At 39.2% G+C, this 20,678-nt stretch overlaps 2 protein-coding genes across 5 annotated transcripts in view; one reads left to right on the plus strand and one right to left on the minus strand.

Moving 5' to 3' along the window:
- Positions 1-15,207, minus strand: part of LOC143218247 (uncharacterized) — a 41,723-nt gene extending 26,516 nt beyond the window's left edge. For 3 of the 4 annotated variants that reach the window (XM_076443331.1, XM_076443332.1, XM_076443333.1), the window contains exon 1: positions 15,034-15,207. The gene's annotated coding sequence lies outside the window, so the exon portion shown is untranslated. Of the gene's footprint in view, positions 1-647; positions 882-15,033 lie in introns of all 4 variants that reach the window. The other variant, XM_076443330.1, reaches the window with a different exon arrangement.
- Positions 15,208-15,804: 597 nt separating this feature from the next.
- LOC143218248 (uncharacterized) lies at positions 15,805-20,650 on the plus strand. Its single transcript, XM_076443336.1, has 4 exons — positions 15,805-16,359; positions 16,452-17,323; positions 20,052-20,355; positions 20,426-20,650. The coding sequence occupies exons 2-4, from the start codon at positions 17,212-17,214 to the stop codon at positions 20,478-20,480; spliced, it is 471 nt and encodes a 156-aa protein (XP_076299451.1). The 5' UTR covers positions 15,805-16,359; positions 16,452-17,211; the 3' UTR covers positions 20,481-20,650.
- The last annotated feature ends 28 nt before the right edge of the window (positions 20,651-20,678 follow it).

Here is a 20,678-nt window from a genome sequence, read left to right on the forward strand (position 1 = left end):
GAATGGAATAGTGGAAGGGGTAAGGAGGAGAGTACGTGAGCTCCGTTTGGAGCTCATTCTGGCATCACTGGATAGCTGTAGTGATATACAGGGTGTCCCAAAACTCCTTCAAGTCCGGGAAATGGGAGGTTCCTTAGGTCATTTGAAGCAACATTTTCCTTTGCACCAATGTCAGCCGCGGCTTTGTTTAGGAGTTATTAACGAAAAACACGGACCAATCAGAGCGCGACCTAGACCCGCGATGCCGCGTTCAGCCCGGCGCGGCGAGCCAGGAGACGAGCGTGGTGTAACGCAGCGATGCCGCAACGAACAAGAGTTTCTCGAGATTATGTGAATCCTCCCCGATTTGGATGAGCTTTGGATATGTTGTCAAGACCATGATTCTGAACAACATTTCCCTTTACAGTTTTTGTCGGCCGGCTTTAGTTTACGAGATACATAATTGTAAAAACTTGTAATTGTATTATAAATCGATCGATGTACTATCTTCTACCCGATTTGGATGAGCTTTTCAACATTTCCTTTAGACTTTTTGACGGTCGGAAGAACTTTACTTGTCAATTCATATGGGTGCATCTCTTTACCCGACTTACGGCAACTTTACCCGAACGAGAGAAGAAGCAGAAACTGATTGTATTAAAACTCACTTATTCAGCCGTAAATCAATTTGCTGCTTCGAAATGTGTGTCACTGGGTCACTCGGTGACGAACTGCACAGATGTCTTCAGGTATACGACAGTACCGAAAGCTAAGGGACGTACGGTCAGATCAACGTACTGCACAGCTGGTGGTAAATAGCAGGTATACGACAGCCCGAGGGATGTGCGATGAAGTCAAAGATCCGGACTTAGCATGTTAGCAGTCGCAGCATCGCCCAGGAGCTAAAGATCGACCATAAAACAGTTTTAAACCATCTGCATAAAGCTGGATTAAAAAAGAAGCTCGATGTCCGGGTGATGGACGAATTGGCGCAGAAAAACCTGATGGATCGAATTTCCATCTGCGAAGCATTGGCCAAACGGAACGAAATCGACCCATTTCTTAAACGGATGGTGACTGGGAATGAGAAATGGGTCACATTCGACGATATTGTGCGAAAATAATCGTGGTCAAGCGGTGAGGCGTCTCAAACGGTGTCCAAACCAGGACTTACGGCCAGGAAGGTTCTGCTGCGCTTATGTTGGGACTGGAAAGGAACCATCTACTATGAACTGCTTCCATATGGCCAAACACTAAATTCGGACCTCTACTGTCAACAATTGGACCGGTTGAAGGTAGCGATTGACCAGAAGCGACCAGAATTGGCCAACAGGAGAGGTGTTGGTCTATAGTGACTCGCCAGAAACACCGGGAGCTTGGTCGGGAAGTTTTAATGCATCCACCTTATAGTCCGGACCTGGCACCAAGCGATTACCATCGTTTTTATCCTTGCAAAACTTCCTTAGTGATAAGAAATTGGCATCAAGAGAAGATTGTGGAAATCGCTTAGTCGAGTTTTTCGCCAATAGGGACCAGGGCTTCTATAAGAGAGTGTTTAGAGCGTTGTTCAGTCCAAGATTGCTGCTGGTTCAAGAGCAATCAATACGCTCTGGGTTGCACAAGAATGCGTATACGGATCACACACTTGTCATAAAATCTTGGAACGACCAAGATTCAACAGTTCAAAGTTCAGAATACAAGTTGATAAAAAAGTCCATAACAAAGGTTCATGATAAAATTTATAATGAAAAGTTCATAAAAAAGGTGCATGAATTCATAAGAAAAAGTTCACATAAAGTTCATGAGTTCATAAAGAAAATTTCATAAAAAGTTCATAATATGGTTCGTAACAATGTTTCGTAACAAAGTTCGTGCTACAGTTCGTAATGATGTTTCGTGTCAAAGTTCATGATAAAGTTCATATTGATGATTCGTATCAAAGTTCATAGTAAAGTTCATAAGACGATCGTAAGAAAAGTTCATGAGACGGTTCGTAAGAAAAGTTCATAAGAAAGATCGAAAGAAAGTTCATAGAAAAGTTCAGAAGAAAGTTCACAATTCACTTCACAGTTCAACTTCGCAACTCCCGTTCACAATTCAAGTTCGAATCCGAATTAATACTTTCTAATAAGGCGCTTCGTAACGTTCCACGAATTAATATGCCAAGGTACAAGGTTCGTACGATTCTCTCGAAAGATCGTAAATTTCTAACCGCTATTTCTGCTGCAATTCCCTACCAAAGCTCGGGAAGAGATAACTTCTTTGGTAGGGATAACCAAGGGACCAATCACAAGTTCGGGGCGTAATCCAAATTATGCGGTACGCCTACTAAATCCATGATTTTGTATCTCACGCAAGCCTCGTAAATAAGACAAGCCTATGCACAAGGATCCCTTGTTCAGGTATCTGTCCCCAAACTGGTGTCACCTTTCCGCTGAGTGTGGGCCTGCGATGCGTCAATTGTCATTGACTTGGGTACGGTTGGTATTCTTTCCCGAAACGAAAGAAGACACTTAACTTTCAACCGTACCCAAGTCCGTAACTAATTCTAAGAGCACGCCAATAAATAACTCGAAACTGACAATGTTCCACTCGGTCGTAGCACAGGCCCAGACACAATGTATAGACAATTCTAGACAGAGAGGCATTATGAAATTACCTTTAAAATGGCAACAAATTGTCAAACAAAACGGCGCATATTTGACCCAAATCGGACAATCCGAACCATGTTAAATAAAGTCTTGAAATAAAGGTAAAAATAATGGATTACTTTTTCCCCAACCTATTATTACAACCTTATATTGCTTACTGAATGTCATCACATATAGCTGTATGTATTAAGAATTCGAACAGTCCAGTTTGATACTCGAAGTGATAAGGCGAATTTTGTGGGAGTGCGTGCCAACATTTTTAAAATGCCGAAAGTTCGGGAAAGTAGGGTTTCACTGATGAAAAGCTGTACCGAAGGCGATACCAATTTCATTATTGACGAAAATAATGAAAGTAGTATTTACTGTGAAATGTGCAATAAAAGTGTAAAGTGCGATAGAAAATCGCAATTCATTCAACATATTAATACTTCCATGCACAGGAAACATAGTAATCAAGCAGATATTACGTCCGCCGCGGAAAATTCCGAGAACCGAGCAACAAGTTAAAAAAAAAGTGAATTTTATACAGATAACGAAAGCGTTGGTTGCTGTAATATTCCGTGGCGTGCTTTAAATAATGATATGTCGAGGAATTTTCTGACAAAATATACAGGGTGTCCCAAGACCCCTTCGACTCCGGGAAATGGGAGGTTCCTTAGGTCATTTGAAGCAACATTTTCCTTTGCACCAATGTCAGCCGGGGCTTTGTTTAGGAGTTATTAACGAAAAACACGGACCAATCAGAGCGCGACCTAGACGCGCGATGGCACGTTCAGCCCGGCGCGCCGGGAGACGAGCGTGGTGTAACGCCGCGATGCCGTAACGAACAAGAGTTTCTCGAGATTATGTGAATCCTCCCCGATTTGGATGAGCTTTGGATATGTTGTCAAGACCATGATTCTGAACAACATTTCCCTTTACAGTTTTTGTCGGCCGGCTTTAGTTTACGCGATAAGTAACTTGTAATTGTAAATCGATCGATGTACTATCTGAACTATCTCCTCTCCGATTTCGATGAGCTTTGGATATGTTGTCAAGACCATGATTCTGAACAACATTTCCTTTAGACTTTTTGTCGGTCGGAAGAACTTTACTTGTCAATTCATATGGGTGGATCTCTTTACCCGACTTACGGCAACTTTACCCGAACGAGGGAAAAAGCAGAAACTGATTGTATTAAAACCTCACTTATTCAGCCGTAAATCCATTTGCTGCTTCGAAATGTGTGTCACTGGGTCACTCGGTGACGAACTGCACAGATGTCTTCAGGTATACGACAGTACCGAAAGCTAAGGGACGTACGGCCAGGTCGACGAACTGCACAGCCGGTGGTAAAAGGCCTACGGGATGCGCGGTCAAGTCGACGATCCAGAATTTCAGTTTCACTTTCGAATCGATAAATAATTCGTATGTTTATTTCACACAGATGCCTTGAAATTTTTCCACACTCACAATCACTGTTCACATTTGTCAACACATAGTTATGCACTAATAATAATTGCTTAAACTAATTAAACGATTATTTAATCTAATCACTAGACTGCGGATCTTTATGTAAAATGAAAGTTGGCTGCCGCTATTACAAGGGACAGGAGCCAGACAGATATTTGATTCTTACTGTGATCATTTTAAGAAGTTGAAAATAATACATTGGTGTTCTGAAATTACTTTAATCTCTCTAGTGTCTTAAAATGCACCTACTCATGTTTGCTACAAATGCATGAAATCCGCAGTCTAGTGATTGCATTACCTGATTGTTGTGATTTGTGCAGCAGGACAAGGGATATGGCAATTATTATTAGTGCATAACTATGTGTTGACAAATGTGAACAGTGATTGTGAGTGTGGAAAAATTTCAAGGCATCTGTGTGAAATAAACATACGAATTATTTATCGATTCGAAAGTGAAACTGAAATTCTGGATCGTCGACTTGACCGCGCATCCCGTAGGCCTTTTACCACCGGCTGTGCAGTTCGTCGACCTGGCCGTACGTCCCTTAGCTTTCGGTACTGTCGTATACCTGAAGACATCTGTGCAGTTCGTCACCGAGTGACCCAGTGACACACATTTCGAAGCAGCAAATGGATTTACGGCTGAATAAGTGAGGTTTTAATACAATCAGTTTCTGCTTTTTCCCTCGTTCGGGTAAAGTTGCCGTAAGTCGGGTAAAGAGATCCACCCATATGAATTGACAAGTAAAGTTCTTCCGACCGACAAAAAGTCTAAAGGAAATGTTGTTCAGAATCATGGTCTTGACAACATATCCAAAGCTCATCGAAATCGGAGAGGAGATAGTTCAGATAGTGCATCGATCGATTTACAATTACAAGTTACTTATCGCGTAAACTAAAGCCGGCCGACAAAAACTGTAAAGGGAAATATTGTTCAGAATCATGGTCTTGACAACATATCCAAAGCTCATCCAAATCGGGTAGAAGATAGTACAATCGATCGATTTACAATTACAAGTTTTTACATTTATCGCGTAAACTAAAGCCGGCCGACAAAAACTGTAAAGGGAAATGTTGTTCAGAATGATGGTCTTGACATCATATCCAAAGCTCATCCAAATCGGAGAAGATTCACATAATCTCGAGAAACTCTTGTTCGTTGCGGCATCGCGGCGTTACACCGCGCTCGTCTCCCGGCGCGCTGGCCTGAACGTGCCATCGCGCGTCTAGGTCGCGCTCTGATTGGTCCGTGTTTTTCGTTAATAACTCCTAAACAAAGCCCCGGCTGACATTGGTGCAAAGGAAAATGTTGCTTCAAATGACCTAAGGAACCTCCCATTTCCCGGAGTCGAAGGGGTCTTGGGACACCCTGTATAGACCAACCCATTCCAGATGAATCGACGCACAGTGGGGTATTTGGGCAGTTTAGCGCGCCAAAACTATTGCGACGTTATTAATAGTGTGAAGGTCATACAGGGTGTCCATTTTATCTGAAGACATTGAAATATCTCGAGAACTATGCATCGGATCAAACATGTTTGTAATGAAAGTTGTTCGTCGCGAAGGGGGACATCAATGATACCCCCCGTGGGGGTGGGGGTGGGGGAAGATAAAAAACTTAAAAGGGAACCCCCATTTTTCATTGCAGATTTGGATTCTCCAGAAAAAGATACACAAATTTGATCTAGGAGTTTTTGCATTTTGGTTCACAGATGGCGCTGTAATGGACAAAAATCAAAATGGAAAAAGTCGTTGAAAGTTGGGCATGTCCGAGGAATACACATCAGATCAGAAAAATAAAAGTAGACGTATGTGATATTTTTAAGAATGCTATGCAATAACACCATAATTGACCCCCCCCCCACCCCCCCCCCCCACCTCCTGAGGGTGGGAGAGGGAACTATTTCAAAATCTTCAATGGGAAACCTTTTCTTTGGCAAATCTTGGTTCTCTATTGATTTGATATTATTGGTGTAATTTCTTTCACAGATGTCGCTGCAAGCGAAAGCAGTTGGAAAAATTCATTGGTTTGTTTATCAATCCTCAGGGGGTGGGGGTGGGGGGTCAAGTTTGGTATCATTGGATGTCCCCCTTCGCGACGAACAACTTTCATTATTAACTTGTTTGATCCGATGCATAGTTCTCAAGATATTTCAATGTCTTCAGATAAAATGGACACCCTGTATATCGTTGAATTCGTCTTAACACCAGCTACAACACTATCAAATCAAAAATACAACTTAATGTTTAAAAAATCGAAGCGATCTTGTTTTTTTGTTTTAAACAAAATTTTTTCGAAGTTTTATATATTGAAGTTTATACCTATGTTAATACTGTTAAACTTTTATTTCAAACATCTTTTTGTCAGATTAAGAGAAATTGCTATTGCAACGTTACTAATAGTGTCAAATTATTGCAACGTTGTTAACAACGTTATTAATAATTCGTCTTAACACCAGCTACAACACTATCAAATCAAAAATACAACTTAATGTTTAAAAAATCGAAGCGACCTTATTTTTTTGTTTTAATCAAAATTTTTTCGAAGTTTTATATATTGAAGTTTATACCTATGTTAATACAGTTAAACTTTTATTTCAAACATTTTTTCGTCAGATTAAGAGAAATTACTATTGCAAACAAATTTTACGCATTTCTGTGGTTGCTGCGATTTGATATGTATTGGAGAGTGATATTTATCGCACAAAAAGCTAAATATCTTTTGTGTTGGCACTTGTTGGCACCTAAACTTTTATGGATTATATAAAGCAATGTCTACTGATTAACCTCACAAAAAATTAAAGAGGAGTTATGCTGAGAAAAAAAGTTATTACATCATATATATTGATTTTCTGAAAAAAATATATCACTTTCGATTGTTTATTCTATCAAAACCACGGAAGAGAATAAAAAAAAGCCATGAAATTAATCTATACACCTTTCTTTACATCCTAGATTTGGCCCTATCTCGATTTTATACACTAAACTTGTGAAACAAATCATTTCTTTAACACAAGTTTGTCGACACTTCTCTTGGTCACGAGAAATGTTACCTTCAAGTATCTGAATGTTACTAAATAGTACTCTCTATGGAAATATATTATTGTAGATTACTCGCATATACATATATTCAGGTTGTGACGGTTACATCCTTCCTGGCGCGAAACTATCCCCACCAATACAGCACCGTCGCACAGTGCGGTATTGGACCTGAAAAGCTGGCCAAAAATCAATATTGTAAATATTTACATAGAATGTTGTAATTACGCCCCAATATAGATAAATAAACATGGCATTACGTGGTGGTGCACTCCTTTTTTTTGTTTATCCAAACAGTCACCCGTGTCTCCAATTAAAACATAGCACTTGTTCGATACACACGCCTTTGATCGTAGCATTCCATTCATACGCATCTCTTTCTTGTTATAATTTTTATGTTGAAAGTGATTTTTGTGACGAAATTTGGAATAGATGTTGTTACAAGAAGGTATGTACATTATATTAAGCATATCTGTGTCAATGTTAAAATTTTTTTATACGTATTTTTACCGATTTCCAATCCTGGTTAAGAGCTCTTAGATTTTCATGACGGTTCTTTCCATAAATTAGTGTTTTTAAACATATGCAACTCATCGCAACGGCATAAAAGTTATGTGGTGTTAAACTACAGGAGATCTAGAATTAGTATACCGCAAAAAAGTTTTCACATTAAAAAAAAATAAAGCTCCAAATATAGCCCCTTTTTATTACCATGGTTTTAGTAACCCGCTTTCTTGTGTCTGTTCGGTACAAATTTTGCTATATTTTGTTATATACATAAAATGTATTTATGATTTTCAGATTTTAGAAAATCTTTCTTTTTTTTTTATTTGAAGCTCTTTAGACCTTGAAGTAGGTCCATTTCGCTTCTTTTAGAAAATCTGATTCCAAATTAGGAACAATTATTAAATTAATAATAATAATTATTATTATTTAACAATTATTTTATTTTCTTATTAAATTTTCTTAAGCGAGTTACTAAAACCATGGTAATAAAAAGGGGCTATATTTGGAGCTTTATTTTTTTTTAATGTGAAAACTTATGAAAACTTTTTTGCGGTATACTAATTCTAGATATCCTGTAGTTTAACACCACATAACTTTTATGCCGTTGCGATGAGTTGCATATGTTTAAAAACACTAATTTATGGAAAGAACCGTCATGAAAATCTAAGAGCTCTTAACCAGGATTGGAAATCGGTAAAAATACGTATAAAAAAATTTTAACATTGACACAGATATGCTTAATATAATGTACATACCTTCTTGTAACAACATCTATTCCAAATTTCGTCACAAAAATCACTTTCAACATAAAAATTATAACAAGAAAGAGATGCGTATGAATGGAATGCTACGATCAAAGGCGTGTGTATCGAACAAGTGCTATGTTTTAATTGGAGACACGGGTGACTGTTTGGATAAACAAAAAAAAGGAGTGCACCACCACGTAAGGCCGTTATTAGACTAGGCCACTGGTGGCGCAACTCGGTGCGCCACCAGTGGCTCAGCACGTCGTGGGGCATTGAAACAAATGTAACCTATTAGACTACGGTAACTGGTGGAGCCACCAAAAATAGTTGCCGATCTGGTGGACGGCATCGGCAACCGGCCGGGCAACATTTGGTGGCGCCTCCACCAGCCGGGGTATTGATTTGAATGTAGCCTATTAGACAAAGCCACCAAGTTGCGCCACCAGCATCGCGAAAACATGAACAATTGACGTTCAAATTACCACCACATTTATCGTAAAATACATAAGAACACGACACAGCGTTACATCGACAGCGGGAATGAACGCTTGGTGGTACCACCAGTTACCGATTCATAAAAGCTCTTCAATTCGGTGGCGCCACCAAGTTGCGCCACCAAGTTGCCCACCAGTGGCCTAGTCTAATAACGGCCTAATGCCATGTTTATTTATCTATATTGGGGCGTAATTACAACATTCTATGTAAATATTTACAATATTGATTTTTGGCCAGCTTTTCAGGTCCAATACCGCACTGTGCGCCGAGCTACACCGAGCGACCGCTACACCGAGCGTCCGCTACACCGAGCGCCGCACAGTGGTGCGAGCGGGGAAAAAAATCAATTTTTCGAATGTTAGGTACATAGATTTTTCATTGCAATTTCGTTTACTATATAGTTGGAGTATTTAAACCAATAAAAATTTTTTACAAGTATCACTTATTTCTTGGAATAATATGACATGAAAGTTTGGAAAAAGGAAACCTGCGATTTTGGCTTATAAATGCGTCTACGTATAAACGCAGCCACAAGAATCTAAAACATTATAACACTTGAACAATATTATTATATAATTTGATTATGTTTATAGTAGATGATTTATTTAACGTAGTTTTAATTAATGTAAGTGTCATTTATTTATATAAAACACAAATTGAAAAAGAGCTATTTTGAATAGTAGAATTAAAGTTTAATTTTACATAACTTGTTTGCGCCAAAAAGCGCCAAGATAAAACTTGTTGCAAATCATGCAACACACTTTAAAGTACATATCCAACCAGGTTTTTGCTGCGAACTCCTGCGAACCTGGCTCTGCGACCAATTTTTTCTAACTATAGTCAGTCGCATGTATCCGTGTACGCTCTTTAAAACGGAATAACTTTTCTAAACTTTTACCAAACGATCTGATTTTTAGTGATCAATTAGATGCAGTTGTTTACTAAATAATGTGCAAAAAATTTTTTGAAAGAGTAGCAATTACGTAAAAAGAAGGCAGTTTAAAATTTTTGTTTATTTGTCCCCGTAAAGAAAATTTAAAATATACGTTTAGTAGATCTATGTTAGTTATATATACTGAAAATTTCATCGAAATTGATTAACATATACACGAAGTATAAGTGGTTAAAAATGGTGAAAATCTTGTATGTACATATACACAGCTCTTGTGGGTGATCACAATAAATGAGTCGCGGATTAGACAAAGAAATGACTAACTGTTTAATAAGTAGATATCGAATTGAATAGTTACAGTAAGATGTTTTATCACAAACTCTCGCGACACGTGTTTCGCACAACGGTCTCTCTCTCTCTCTCTCTCTCTCTCTTTACTCTCACTTCGTCTCACTCTTAGTTCTCTCTCACAATATATCAGTGTTTGTTCTCTCGCGTTTCGTGGCATACAACACGCTCTCCCGGTTCTCGCTTGCAACGTACTCGAACATAAACATTATAGAACATAGAATGACATCCACACAGCATGCTTTCAATATATGTATAACCTAATGTCTTATTCTCATCGCGTCTCGCTCCTTAAACCTAATCCACAGCTCTTACGGCTCCTGGTCAGTTCCTGCATACGAAAATGCGAATATCTCGAAAACTAAAAGCAACCCCCCTATATTGGAAGAGGGAAAAGTTGTTCAAAATGTCGAAATCTATAACATATTTGTTCGGGAATCCGCCACCGCGCGACCGCTTCAAGTCAAATCATAAATAACGATCAAACCAGCGAGCGTCCCCCTTCTCCGTTCTTTTGAACCTCGTGTATGCGAGCACGAAGGTGACGAACGGTGCCGATCGAACCAGTTCAATTTGAACCTCCGAGATCGCTGCTACCAACAAGCACACTTTACTGTCGAATCCTTCACTCGCGCCAAAAGTAACGAGTTCGCGACCAGTATACAATAGCTCACGCGCTACTCCATCCGACAGAGGCAGGGTTCGAAACTCACCAATAAATAGTGTTAGTGAATCACATTTGGCTTGAACCCTTCATTTATCCGTCTATAAAGCGACCTCCATCCGACCTGCACACAAGACCATTCAATCCTCCTCAACCTATCCAACATCCGCTTACCAGCATCCCAAACAATATTTAAATTTCATCAAAATCGGAGAACAGTAAAACAAGTAAAAAAAAATTTTAATGAAAAAATAAATTAATTAATAAGTAAATAAATATTTATTTTCTTGTCACATAACCGTAGTACTTGTGGCATGCTTTCCATAAATTTTCAAGCAAATTTGTTGGATAGTTTGGTTTTTATAGATTTTTTTCCGCTTTTTGGCCATTTGGCACCACTGTGCGCCGCTCCTCCGAGCAAGCGCTATTACCGGCCGTAAACCGCAACGTAGGTCCACCTAGGCTCTTCGAGGTTCCGCGACCTTGGACAGCTGACTGACGCGGCAACACCTTCCAACGCACCGAGTAACCGTCACAAGGTTTATGAGAAAAAAGTTTTAGTCATTTTGAACAAACTAAAAATATTCACTTTTGACGCTGCGTAAAAATTATTTATACGATTGTCACAATTCTGTACTTGAAAACATTAAGGAAGACATAGCAAATCACTACATATGGATTTCCGTATATGAAACCACTAATGCCAGCAATCAAATTTAGAAAAAATGATTGTAATTTATTGTGATTCGAATTGCGATACTCCAGTATAACTGTGAAATAAATGTCTGCTAATTAATTGTACCTAACACTTAATGTACCATATATTTAATATCGGAAAAATTTGCATATGTTTCGAGCATTTTGCATATTTTTCATGCATAAACTTACGCTGTCTACTTATCAGATTTAATCTATGTATTTGCAGTTACACGAATTAATATTCAGCCGCTCTAAAAAAGACGATAACCGTTTTAATATTGTACTATACGATTTGAACTTTTTTGGGGAGCTAGAGCAGCAAGTTTACTACAGGATGTGAAAAGAAATTTTTGGAAAATTGATCGGAATTGTAGAAAAATTTACAACTTTTTTATGTGGGCCTATATTGAAAGTTGAAAAAATTTTTCGGTCTATATCTAAGGATTCTCACATCTTTCGATGCCTGTCGTTTTATCCCGCATCAACCGATTTCAATGAAACTTTCATAGTGTATACATAATTGACATAGACCTACAAAACGTACTTTTTAAATTTTCAATTAAGGCCCACATAAAAAAGTTGTAAAATGCAACTTTTAGTATTTTTTCTACAATTCCGATAAATTGCTATTTCTGAAACAAATTTTTTTTCACATCCTGTAGTAAACAAATTGCTCTAGCTTCCCAAGGCGGGAAGATTTCTCACAAGAAAAGCGTACTCAACATATCGACATTAACAATCGTTTGTTGAACGAACGGTGTGCGCCGGCAGCGTAAAAAAATTAAGCCGGCGCGTTACAAATTACTTTGCGACGGATGTTAATTGCACGCGCTCTGTCTCAAGGACGTCTCTAACTACGCGTCGAATTTGGCAGGAACAAGGTGTTTGCGTCCCCGTAGGCCAGAACGGCATATCTACGCCCGAATTCCGAAGGAATACGCAATCTCTAAATGGCTGCTGTCGTCTGAACTCTAAACTAGTCACGGCTGGCTATGCGAATCGGGTACGTGGTGGCCTGGTGGCGTCCCACCGTGGAACGGAACGAGGCTGATGTGAAATAAACGACGGCACAAGGGTCTTTCGCTAAATACATAATATCCTTCCACGTGTGCTCGCCAACCAACGCACAGTGGTCCGAGAAAGCGATTTTACTGGCCAAAAGTCAAAATGTCATTGGATCTTTATAAAAGTTGATAACACTGTCCAACAGCCAAAAAGTATTTCGATTCCCACTATGCGATTCTTGTAGAGTTTTCCGCGCTGATTCCGAATCTGGTTTTAATTTTTTTCCTATACGTCCAGTTTTTGAGAAAATGGAGTTTTAAAAAAAGACATATTTTTCAACTTTAAACACATATTGCGATGTTATTATAAAAGATATTGAATTGTTCTTTACAGCAAAAGATTCTGTAGACTTTCCCGAATACAGTGATATCCAATATTAATACATTATGATTGTTTAAACATGTTTAAACAATGATTAAAGACGGAGATGCACCACTTTTGCACCAATTTTTGCGGATATTTTCGAATTTATCTCAAAAAATAAGGGTCCAGCGAAAAATTGAACTATACCTCGCGAAAGAGCAGACTTTTATCTTGAGAAACCCCCGTGTGAAGTTTGCATGGTCGACGTTTTTTTTCGAACCAGAAAGCAAAATATCTTCGCGCGACATGAGTTTCCGCCAGTGGCGCTCGGGACGGGATACGGCGCAGCGACGGGATACGGAGCGGCGAACGACCGTTCTGGTGGTGAACGCCACTGGCGGAAACTCATGTCGCGCGAAGATATTTTGCTTTCTGGTTCGAAAAAAACGTCGACCATGCAAACTTCATAGATTTAAGTTAGTTAATAAGTTAGATGTAAGAACAGTTGTAAGAATGAATGAGTGTGAATTTAGAGGAAGAATGTTAAAAGAATTGTAACCCCAAGGGGAACCAATAAAATTATATATATATTCGATGTTAATTCTAAATTATTCAAATATTTCAACATGGCTAATTCGAATTCCTCTCCATCTAAATCTTCTGCATCATCAATTGATCTTCATTTACGTTTCGATCAAAGATTAGATGTTGTTGTAACCATTTATCGTAATTCGCTTTAAAGCGCTTTAGTGACCGATGACAATTTTTTCATTTCTGGGATAAATTGTTGCAAAAAAGACGTACTTTTTCTTTAATGGACTTTCTAGTTTCGTCACAAGTCACTTCGTTGATTTTATCAAAAATAACATGAGACACAGCAATTATTTTCCTGCTCGGATCACCTTCAAAAAACATCCTCACTTTTAAAGTTATATTTATCTACAAATACATAAAAATAATTAATCTTTTGTGATGTCAAGACAGTATGATGGGAAGGTTAAAGTGGAACATACTTTCCGACATTGTAATTCAAAATTATTTTCAACTCTTAAACTAAATTACACACTATATAAATGAATTAAAAATATGTACAATGTATGTATACATGACTATATGATACATGAATATATAATACATGAATATGTTCAACTATAATTATAGAACTAACTATAATACACAATTTAACACACATAAAACTTAACAAAATCCTTCAGTATAGATGTTTCCACGTGAATATTCGATTGAAGACTAACGTGATCAAAAACAAGTATGCTCGACGAGAACTCATTGTTTCTGTGAATCTGATCAATGTAATACAATGTAACAGTTTATACAAAGAAATACTAATAAGCAGATACGACTCGCAGTCTAAACATCAGAGTCCAAGTCAATTATGCTATCCAGACGCCAAAATACCGCGGAATTTTATTTCTTAATTATCGTATAAAGTATAAACTACACGGCTGCAGCAGGCTGCACCTAAAATTTACATGCTCTTATTCGAAATTGTTTAAACTTTCATATGAAACAAGTCTGATGTCTAACACTTTTATACATTTTTTTAAAAACCTTCCCAAAGTTTACATTGCCAATAATATTGCAGTATTCGCACATGGATTAAATAATGTTGGGAACCTAATTAAATAATGAAACCACGCCTACTAATATATGTATATAAAACATTTATTCAAACCTGTTACAGGGTGGTCCACCTAAATACGGCCACCTAAATATCTCCTCCAATTGTGGGGGTACAAAAAATATTTTGTGTACTATTTGAATGGTTTGAAGGAACCATTATATTGCAAACAATATTTTTAATGAGTTCTTAGAATAATTAGTTTCACTTCGAATTTCAGAATTTTGTCTTTAGAACGTTACCCTCGGTTACACAATTATCTGAAATGGATAATATTTTGGATTTTGATGGTTTGAAGTATTGTTACTTTATAGCAAAAAAAGTTTTTTGAAAATGTTGAACTTCGAAAATTGACTTTTGGCCAGTAAAATCGCCTTCTCGGACCACTGTGCAACGGATTCATAGCCCTCGCGACTCTACGTCCTCGCGAGTGCCGGCACTCTCGAAGCCACGGTGATAATTTCCGCAACGCGATCGCGGACCCGCTAAACGCTATCCGAGCCAATGTGAAACAATGCACTGCAATGTTAAAGGGAGATCTGACTAGGGCTTACCAAAGGCAACAGGTCGTCGACAGCGGATATCTTCTCGCTAGTTGTCCCTCTCGTCCGCCTACGTTCACAAAAGTACTTGGGTCTTAAGCAAGTCAAAACGTCTAATCGCGACACAAGCCAACGAAGCAGTGGTCCAGTGATGCCAGGAATCGTGGACCGGGGGCAGTGATGCTGAATGAGGGGAATCGTGGTGAGGTGATGTACCCCCTCTCTGATGACCAGTCTGCCACGGTTGAAGGGTCACGGATTTTTCTGAAACTTGCGATAGTTTGAAGATGTCATCTCCAAATATAATTTAGCGCGCACTTCTCAAGATTTCCCGAGAAAATTGCATTTCAAAATCGGTTTACAGGCGCACGCGTTGATAAGGAGTTCGCGTTCAGAGGTTAACAAGAAGATGAATAGCCGAGGGCGTAGCGAAAAGTACTAGTAATCGGTAGGTTACTGGTTCGCGTGCAGCTTCCAATATATTTTTTTTTTCTTGAAATTGATGAATACCTGTATTATATCTTATACGCTTTTTCTGTCCGTCACCTTGAATGACATTGAGTAATTATAGTCACTGAATTCGTAATGAAAGGGATTATCATCGTAGATGTTTAAGAAAGGATGGTTCCATTTAAAAAAATGAAGGTGACCTTCATATCTCTAAAAAAATTACATAAAAACAAAAATTGTTTTGGTATCGTATGAGCCCCATTTTACCATTCAACTTTGTCCTCAAGATATTTGTTCGGGATTCGAATTATGAATTTGCCGGTCGTTACGCCAACCGTCGAGCTCCGTTCGCTCTGATCTTTTTCAATCATGTTTAGAGTCGCGTAGCGATAACGCGCAACGGCGCGAGGTCACGGTGTGTTTGTCAGCGACCATCACCGTTAAATTTCCACGATTCGAATCTTGAACAGTCGTCTCCCTGGATCATGCGATCGATCCGGAACTAATCGCGTACGACCCCGCCTGCCATTTCCAAGAATACTTAAAGATGGGATCTCCTTTGCGCATCTCGACGCGACGCAGCGTTTTGTTATTCCAGCGTCATTTATACTCCATTCTTCATACTTCATCAGAACTGCGTCCTGCGTCTAGGCGTGAGGCACTGCGTCTACGCCAAGAAAAAATATCGCATCATCCTTTCGAGGAATATTCTAGTAGAATGTTCCACGATAATGTTTTGTCAATCGTGGCCTCCCAAATGTTGCAATTTACCGACACATGCGTATCCACGTTCAAATCAAGCGTGTACCGGGTGACGCAAATCCCTTATAACAGGTTTACTTTATTCTGATTTTTATCACCAGAAGATAAAGAATTTGTTGATGAGAAGTAAGTTAAAAAGATTAAATACTTACCTTACTTACTGTGTAAATGAAAATATAATCATGGAAAATAGATATCTAATTTAAATTACATTACAGTCATACATAGCCTACAAGGAGTGCCAGCGGCAATCGCAGCGATACATCGGGTGATCGTTCGCGTCAAGTGATATACGGCAAATAAACGTTTAAATACTTCATTATGTTTAATTTTATTGTGTTTTATATATGAGAATACAATATATACCTTCAAACTAGTGGGTTATCAAATCATTTCAACGAAAAATGATTACATTAGTTCTGTTAACAAAAATCGATTTTTTGAAAAAACCAGAGGTCGTAGACAAATTTTGAGACCAGATTTGAAATCAGCGTGAAAAGATCTACGGGAAATGATATATAGCAAAAATTTAAAAAAAATTTTTCTGCCCGTGGTAACGCAGAAACCACATTTTCTGGAAATTGTGAAAGTTTAACAAACTTTCTCAAGGTTAAAAACCGTTCGTACCGTAATCTCCCTATTTTTCCCATATTCTGCAAAGTTTCAGCTTTGATTTAAAAAAAAATTCATCGCTCTACCTCATTCCTATCGAAAGTTATTCCTTTTTGAAGCGAGGTAAGTCATTTTTACCCACCGTGCGGCGTCGAGGACCGTGAAGTTGAACTGGGACCGTCCTCTCCACGAAAATGGAATCATAACGAAATACAAAGTTGTGTTGAAGGTAACGAAGAGCAGACAGGAACCGGGCGACTATGGTCCTAATTCAATCGCAATTTCCAGACTATCGAGTATTTTGGTTGCGACAAGCGCTTGAATTCACAGCAAAAAGAGCTGACAGAATTCACCACACTTACCACCATGGAACTCTCAGATGTAGCACCGTATGCGAGACACACTGCGAAAATTTCAGCCTGCAACTCATCCTTTTGCAGCGAGGACTGGGAATTTTCGTTCTCCACCAGTGAAGCTGGTAAGTCATTAGACTGCGGGTCTTTATGCAAAACGAAAATGATTTGCATTTATTGTAAGATACATAAGCAACATACACATTCACTGCGGTTCTTAATTTATTAAAGTATTTTTCAATTCTTTAAGTGGTTTTACTGATTTGTATTCAATCTACTAATTCTTGTCATGAATGTGGAGGTGACATGCAAAACGATAGAATTGTTCAAGGTATAATAAAACCAGTAATTCGCTCTTATTTTATTTTATATAAAGACCTGCATCCTGTTCATCGTAATATTCGTTTTAATATTGCCGGCTCTCCGTCAACACAACAACACCGTTCGTACCGCACTATTCCCGCACCTCGGTCCATGTTCCAACGGGAATCCGAAATCAAATTTCCAAAATATCGACTAGAAGAAATAATACGTCACCGTCAAAATACCTTTCCCTTACCACCAAGCAAATCCTATAAAAGCCGCCACAATCATATCAAAATCACCTGAGTCCGCCTGAAGATATCTAGGACACTATCCCGCCAGAAATCCTGCTCTGTGAGTATAATTCCAGTACACTCCGACTACGAGCCCGTTTACTGTGCGAATCCCTCGTCGTCGGGATCCTGATTCCCGTCGGTAGGAGTGCAAAAAGTCGAAGAACCAAACATGTAGTAGGCTCCATGGAGATCATATCAAGTTCTTAAAATTCTGCATGGCGCTCAAGGTGCCATATTTCCTCGAGAAGCGTACTTTACTGAGGCTGAAATCGCCGCGCATACGCGAAAAAGGTGACCCGTCTGGGAACACTGCCTTGAAGACACTCCGGTGCGTCACCGGCAATTTCGTGAGACGAGTCGTCTACGAAGACAGCTGAACAAGAAGTGGTGCGTCACCTACACCCTTGTGGGACGCGGTCGGTTGAGGAAGACGAGGTGCGTCACCTCCTCGAACTCACCGAACACCTGTCCGGAGGAAACTTGATGGCCGGGTGCGTCATCGACATCGATGATCCGCTAAAACCCGGCCTAGGTAGGGCGATCACGGCGAGAGCCGCGATCGAACTCCTTCCGTTTACCGACCTCCCGTCACTAGTATCCTACAGGTCCAAGTAACACCACCGAGTTCGTCGTCCCGGTAATTATAACCGCGTCCGGCTACACCGTATCCACGAGATCCGATCACCGCGTCCAGAAGCACCGCGTCCGTGAGCAACGTAACCACGAAGTCGAAAGGCAGCAAGCACCGTTACAATACAAATCACCTGTCTCGTTATTTACTAAACACCGCACAGTGGGGTATATGCCCAATCTCAGCGGCCACAGCCAGTTCAAAATTCGCTCAATATTGAAACTGCTGTAACTTTGCTAAAATTTATCCAAATTTGATGAAAAAACAACCATTTTAAAGCTTAAGATTTCTACTTTTTGTACTGTGTACCATTTTCTGCGATTTCAAGGTCACCTTGATTTTTTTAAACAGAATGTCCTTTTTTTATACCATAGATCGATAGAGTATCAAATTCTGAGTATAAAAGTGTTGACCTTCGTATGTCCTAAACGTAATAGTTAACGAGATATTATCAAAAGAAGAAAGAAAATTATTTCGATAATATCTCGTTAACTATTAGGTTTAGGACATACGAAGGTCAACACTTTTATACTCAGAATTTGATACTCTATCGATCAATGATATAAAAAAGGACATTCTGTTTAAAAAAATCAAGGTGACCTTGAAATCTCCTCTATGCCTCCACCCACGCAGAATATGTTTATACCACAACATGTCCCCCTCTGTTCCGGGAAAATTTTGTTCATAACATTTTTTCATATTATTACAAATAACGACAATATTCAAAGTGGACATAGTTATTGCTCCACTCTGTATATTATTTAAATTTCATGTGTATACTGTTTTCGTATTTTAGTGTATATTGTGTGTTTATTATTATTATTTAATATTTACTTAAGTAAATACGAAAATATAGCGAATGCGAACATACAGGATGTGAGAAATGTTGCGATTTTCGCGCGCGCACGATGGCAGTTTTTTCGTAAATCAACTATAAAACACGAAAGCAGACGAAAGCAGAAACAATTTTTCTTGCATCTTAATCAGAAGACTTCAAAGAATACAATGGCACAGAAATGAGCACCGGGACGCACAAGGAGGTATAACGAAATCATTACCAAAGTCTTAGAATCATCAAGAAAGTGACTCGTCGTTGGTTATCTTTAAGTATTAATAATTAAAAACATGTATATGGTACAAAAGTGAATTTCTCTTAAGAGTATGCCCTATACTTAGCTAAAAAAAACTTCTACCAAACAAAAATCTGTTAGTGTATGTAAATAAGGTAACAATTACTAACAGGTGAATTCGTTGAGAAATGAAAGCGGGTTAGCGGAACTTCAACTTCCGACAAATGTCAGTGCTTAATGGATACATGAATGGGAAAATGAATGATGGGAGATTGTTCCTCAGACATTCAACTAAATCAAGCCACAAAAATTTTACAATTTATCTAAAATTTTTAAAATTGAATTATGACCGCTGAAATCGGGCAAATACCCCACTGTGCACCGCACCGAATCCGTTTCCCGCGTCGAATACTCTCCTCGCCGTTCCGAACCCTGGTTCGACGAGCTAATCGGCACCGAGGAGCACCGTCGCTAGGAAATCGTACACCGACAAACCGGACCCGTTACAGGTAAATTTCACAGAATCAAGATGGATTAAAGATTATTTTTATAGAAATTCCGTCAGAGACGTTCAGCAACATCAGGCTCGAGCGGCTCGTGCTATCGTGGCGTCCGCCAGAAGACTGCAGCACGATCACCGACCCCATGAAAGCCAGAATCATTATCACCGGCGTCAGCAAAGCAGTGGAAAACTTCAATCTCACGATACAAACGGCGGGAAATAAACTCAATCTACCACAAGAGCTTTATGGCGCGGAGGACTACGTGGCGAAGATCTACGTGATCCGAAACTGGGATACTCCACACAACGAGTCCGCTATGCGGACGATCCCTTTTACCACTCCCACCCCCAAAAGGTTCCGAAACTTTGTGGAAATCTGATTGAAGCTAAACTTGACGCTCATTAATCGAAGTTACTTTTCACAGCCCCGCCGCCTGTGAGAGATCTAGAACCGTACGAGTACAACACCAGAACCCGTAACATGTACCTGAGATGGAAGGAACCAGAGCCACCGCATAATGGGAAAATTCTCCGTTATCATGTGATGAACAAATCCCAAAAATCAGGGACCAGATTCCCCGAAGACTATTGCACTCTGTGGACGGAGTATATCTGCGCAACTATACAGATTTCCTACCGTGCATACCGAAAACCGAGAAGAGTTCAGGTGAGTCAATC

Source organism: Lasioglossum baleicum, chromosome 19 (assembly GCF_051020765.1).
Source record: "Lasioglossum baleicum chromosome 19, iyLasBale1, whole genome shotgun sequence".
NCBI lineage: Eukaryota > Metazoa > Arthropoda > Insecta > Hymenoptera > Halictidae > Lasioglossum > Lasioglossum baleicum.

Coding starts and splice junctions, on each gene's coding strand:
- LOC143218248 (XM_076443336.1), top strand. CDS start 17,212: ATGGAACTCTCAGATGTAGCACCGTATGCGAGACACACTGCGAAAATT. Junction 17,324..20,051: donor GTTCTCCACCAGTGAAGCTG/GTAAGTCATTAG, acceptor TTATTTTTATAG/AAATTCCGTCAGAGACGTTC. Junction 20,356..20,425: donor ACCACTCCCACCCCCAAAAG/GTTCCGAAACTT, acceptor TACTTTTCACAG/CCCCGCCGCCTGTGAGAGAT.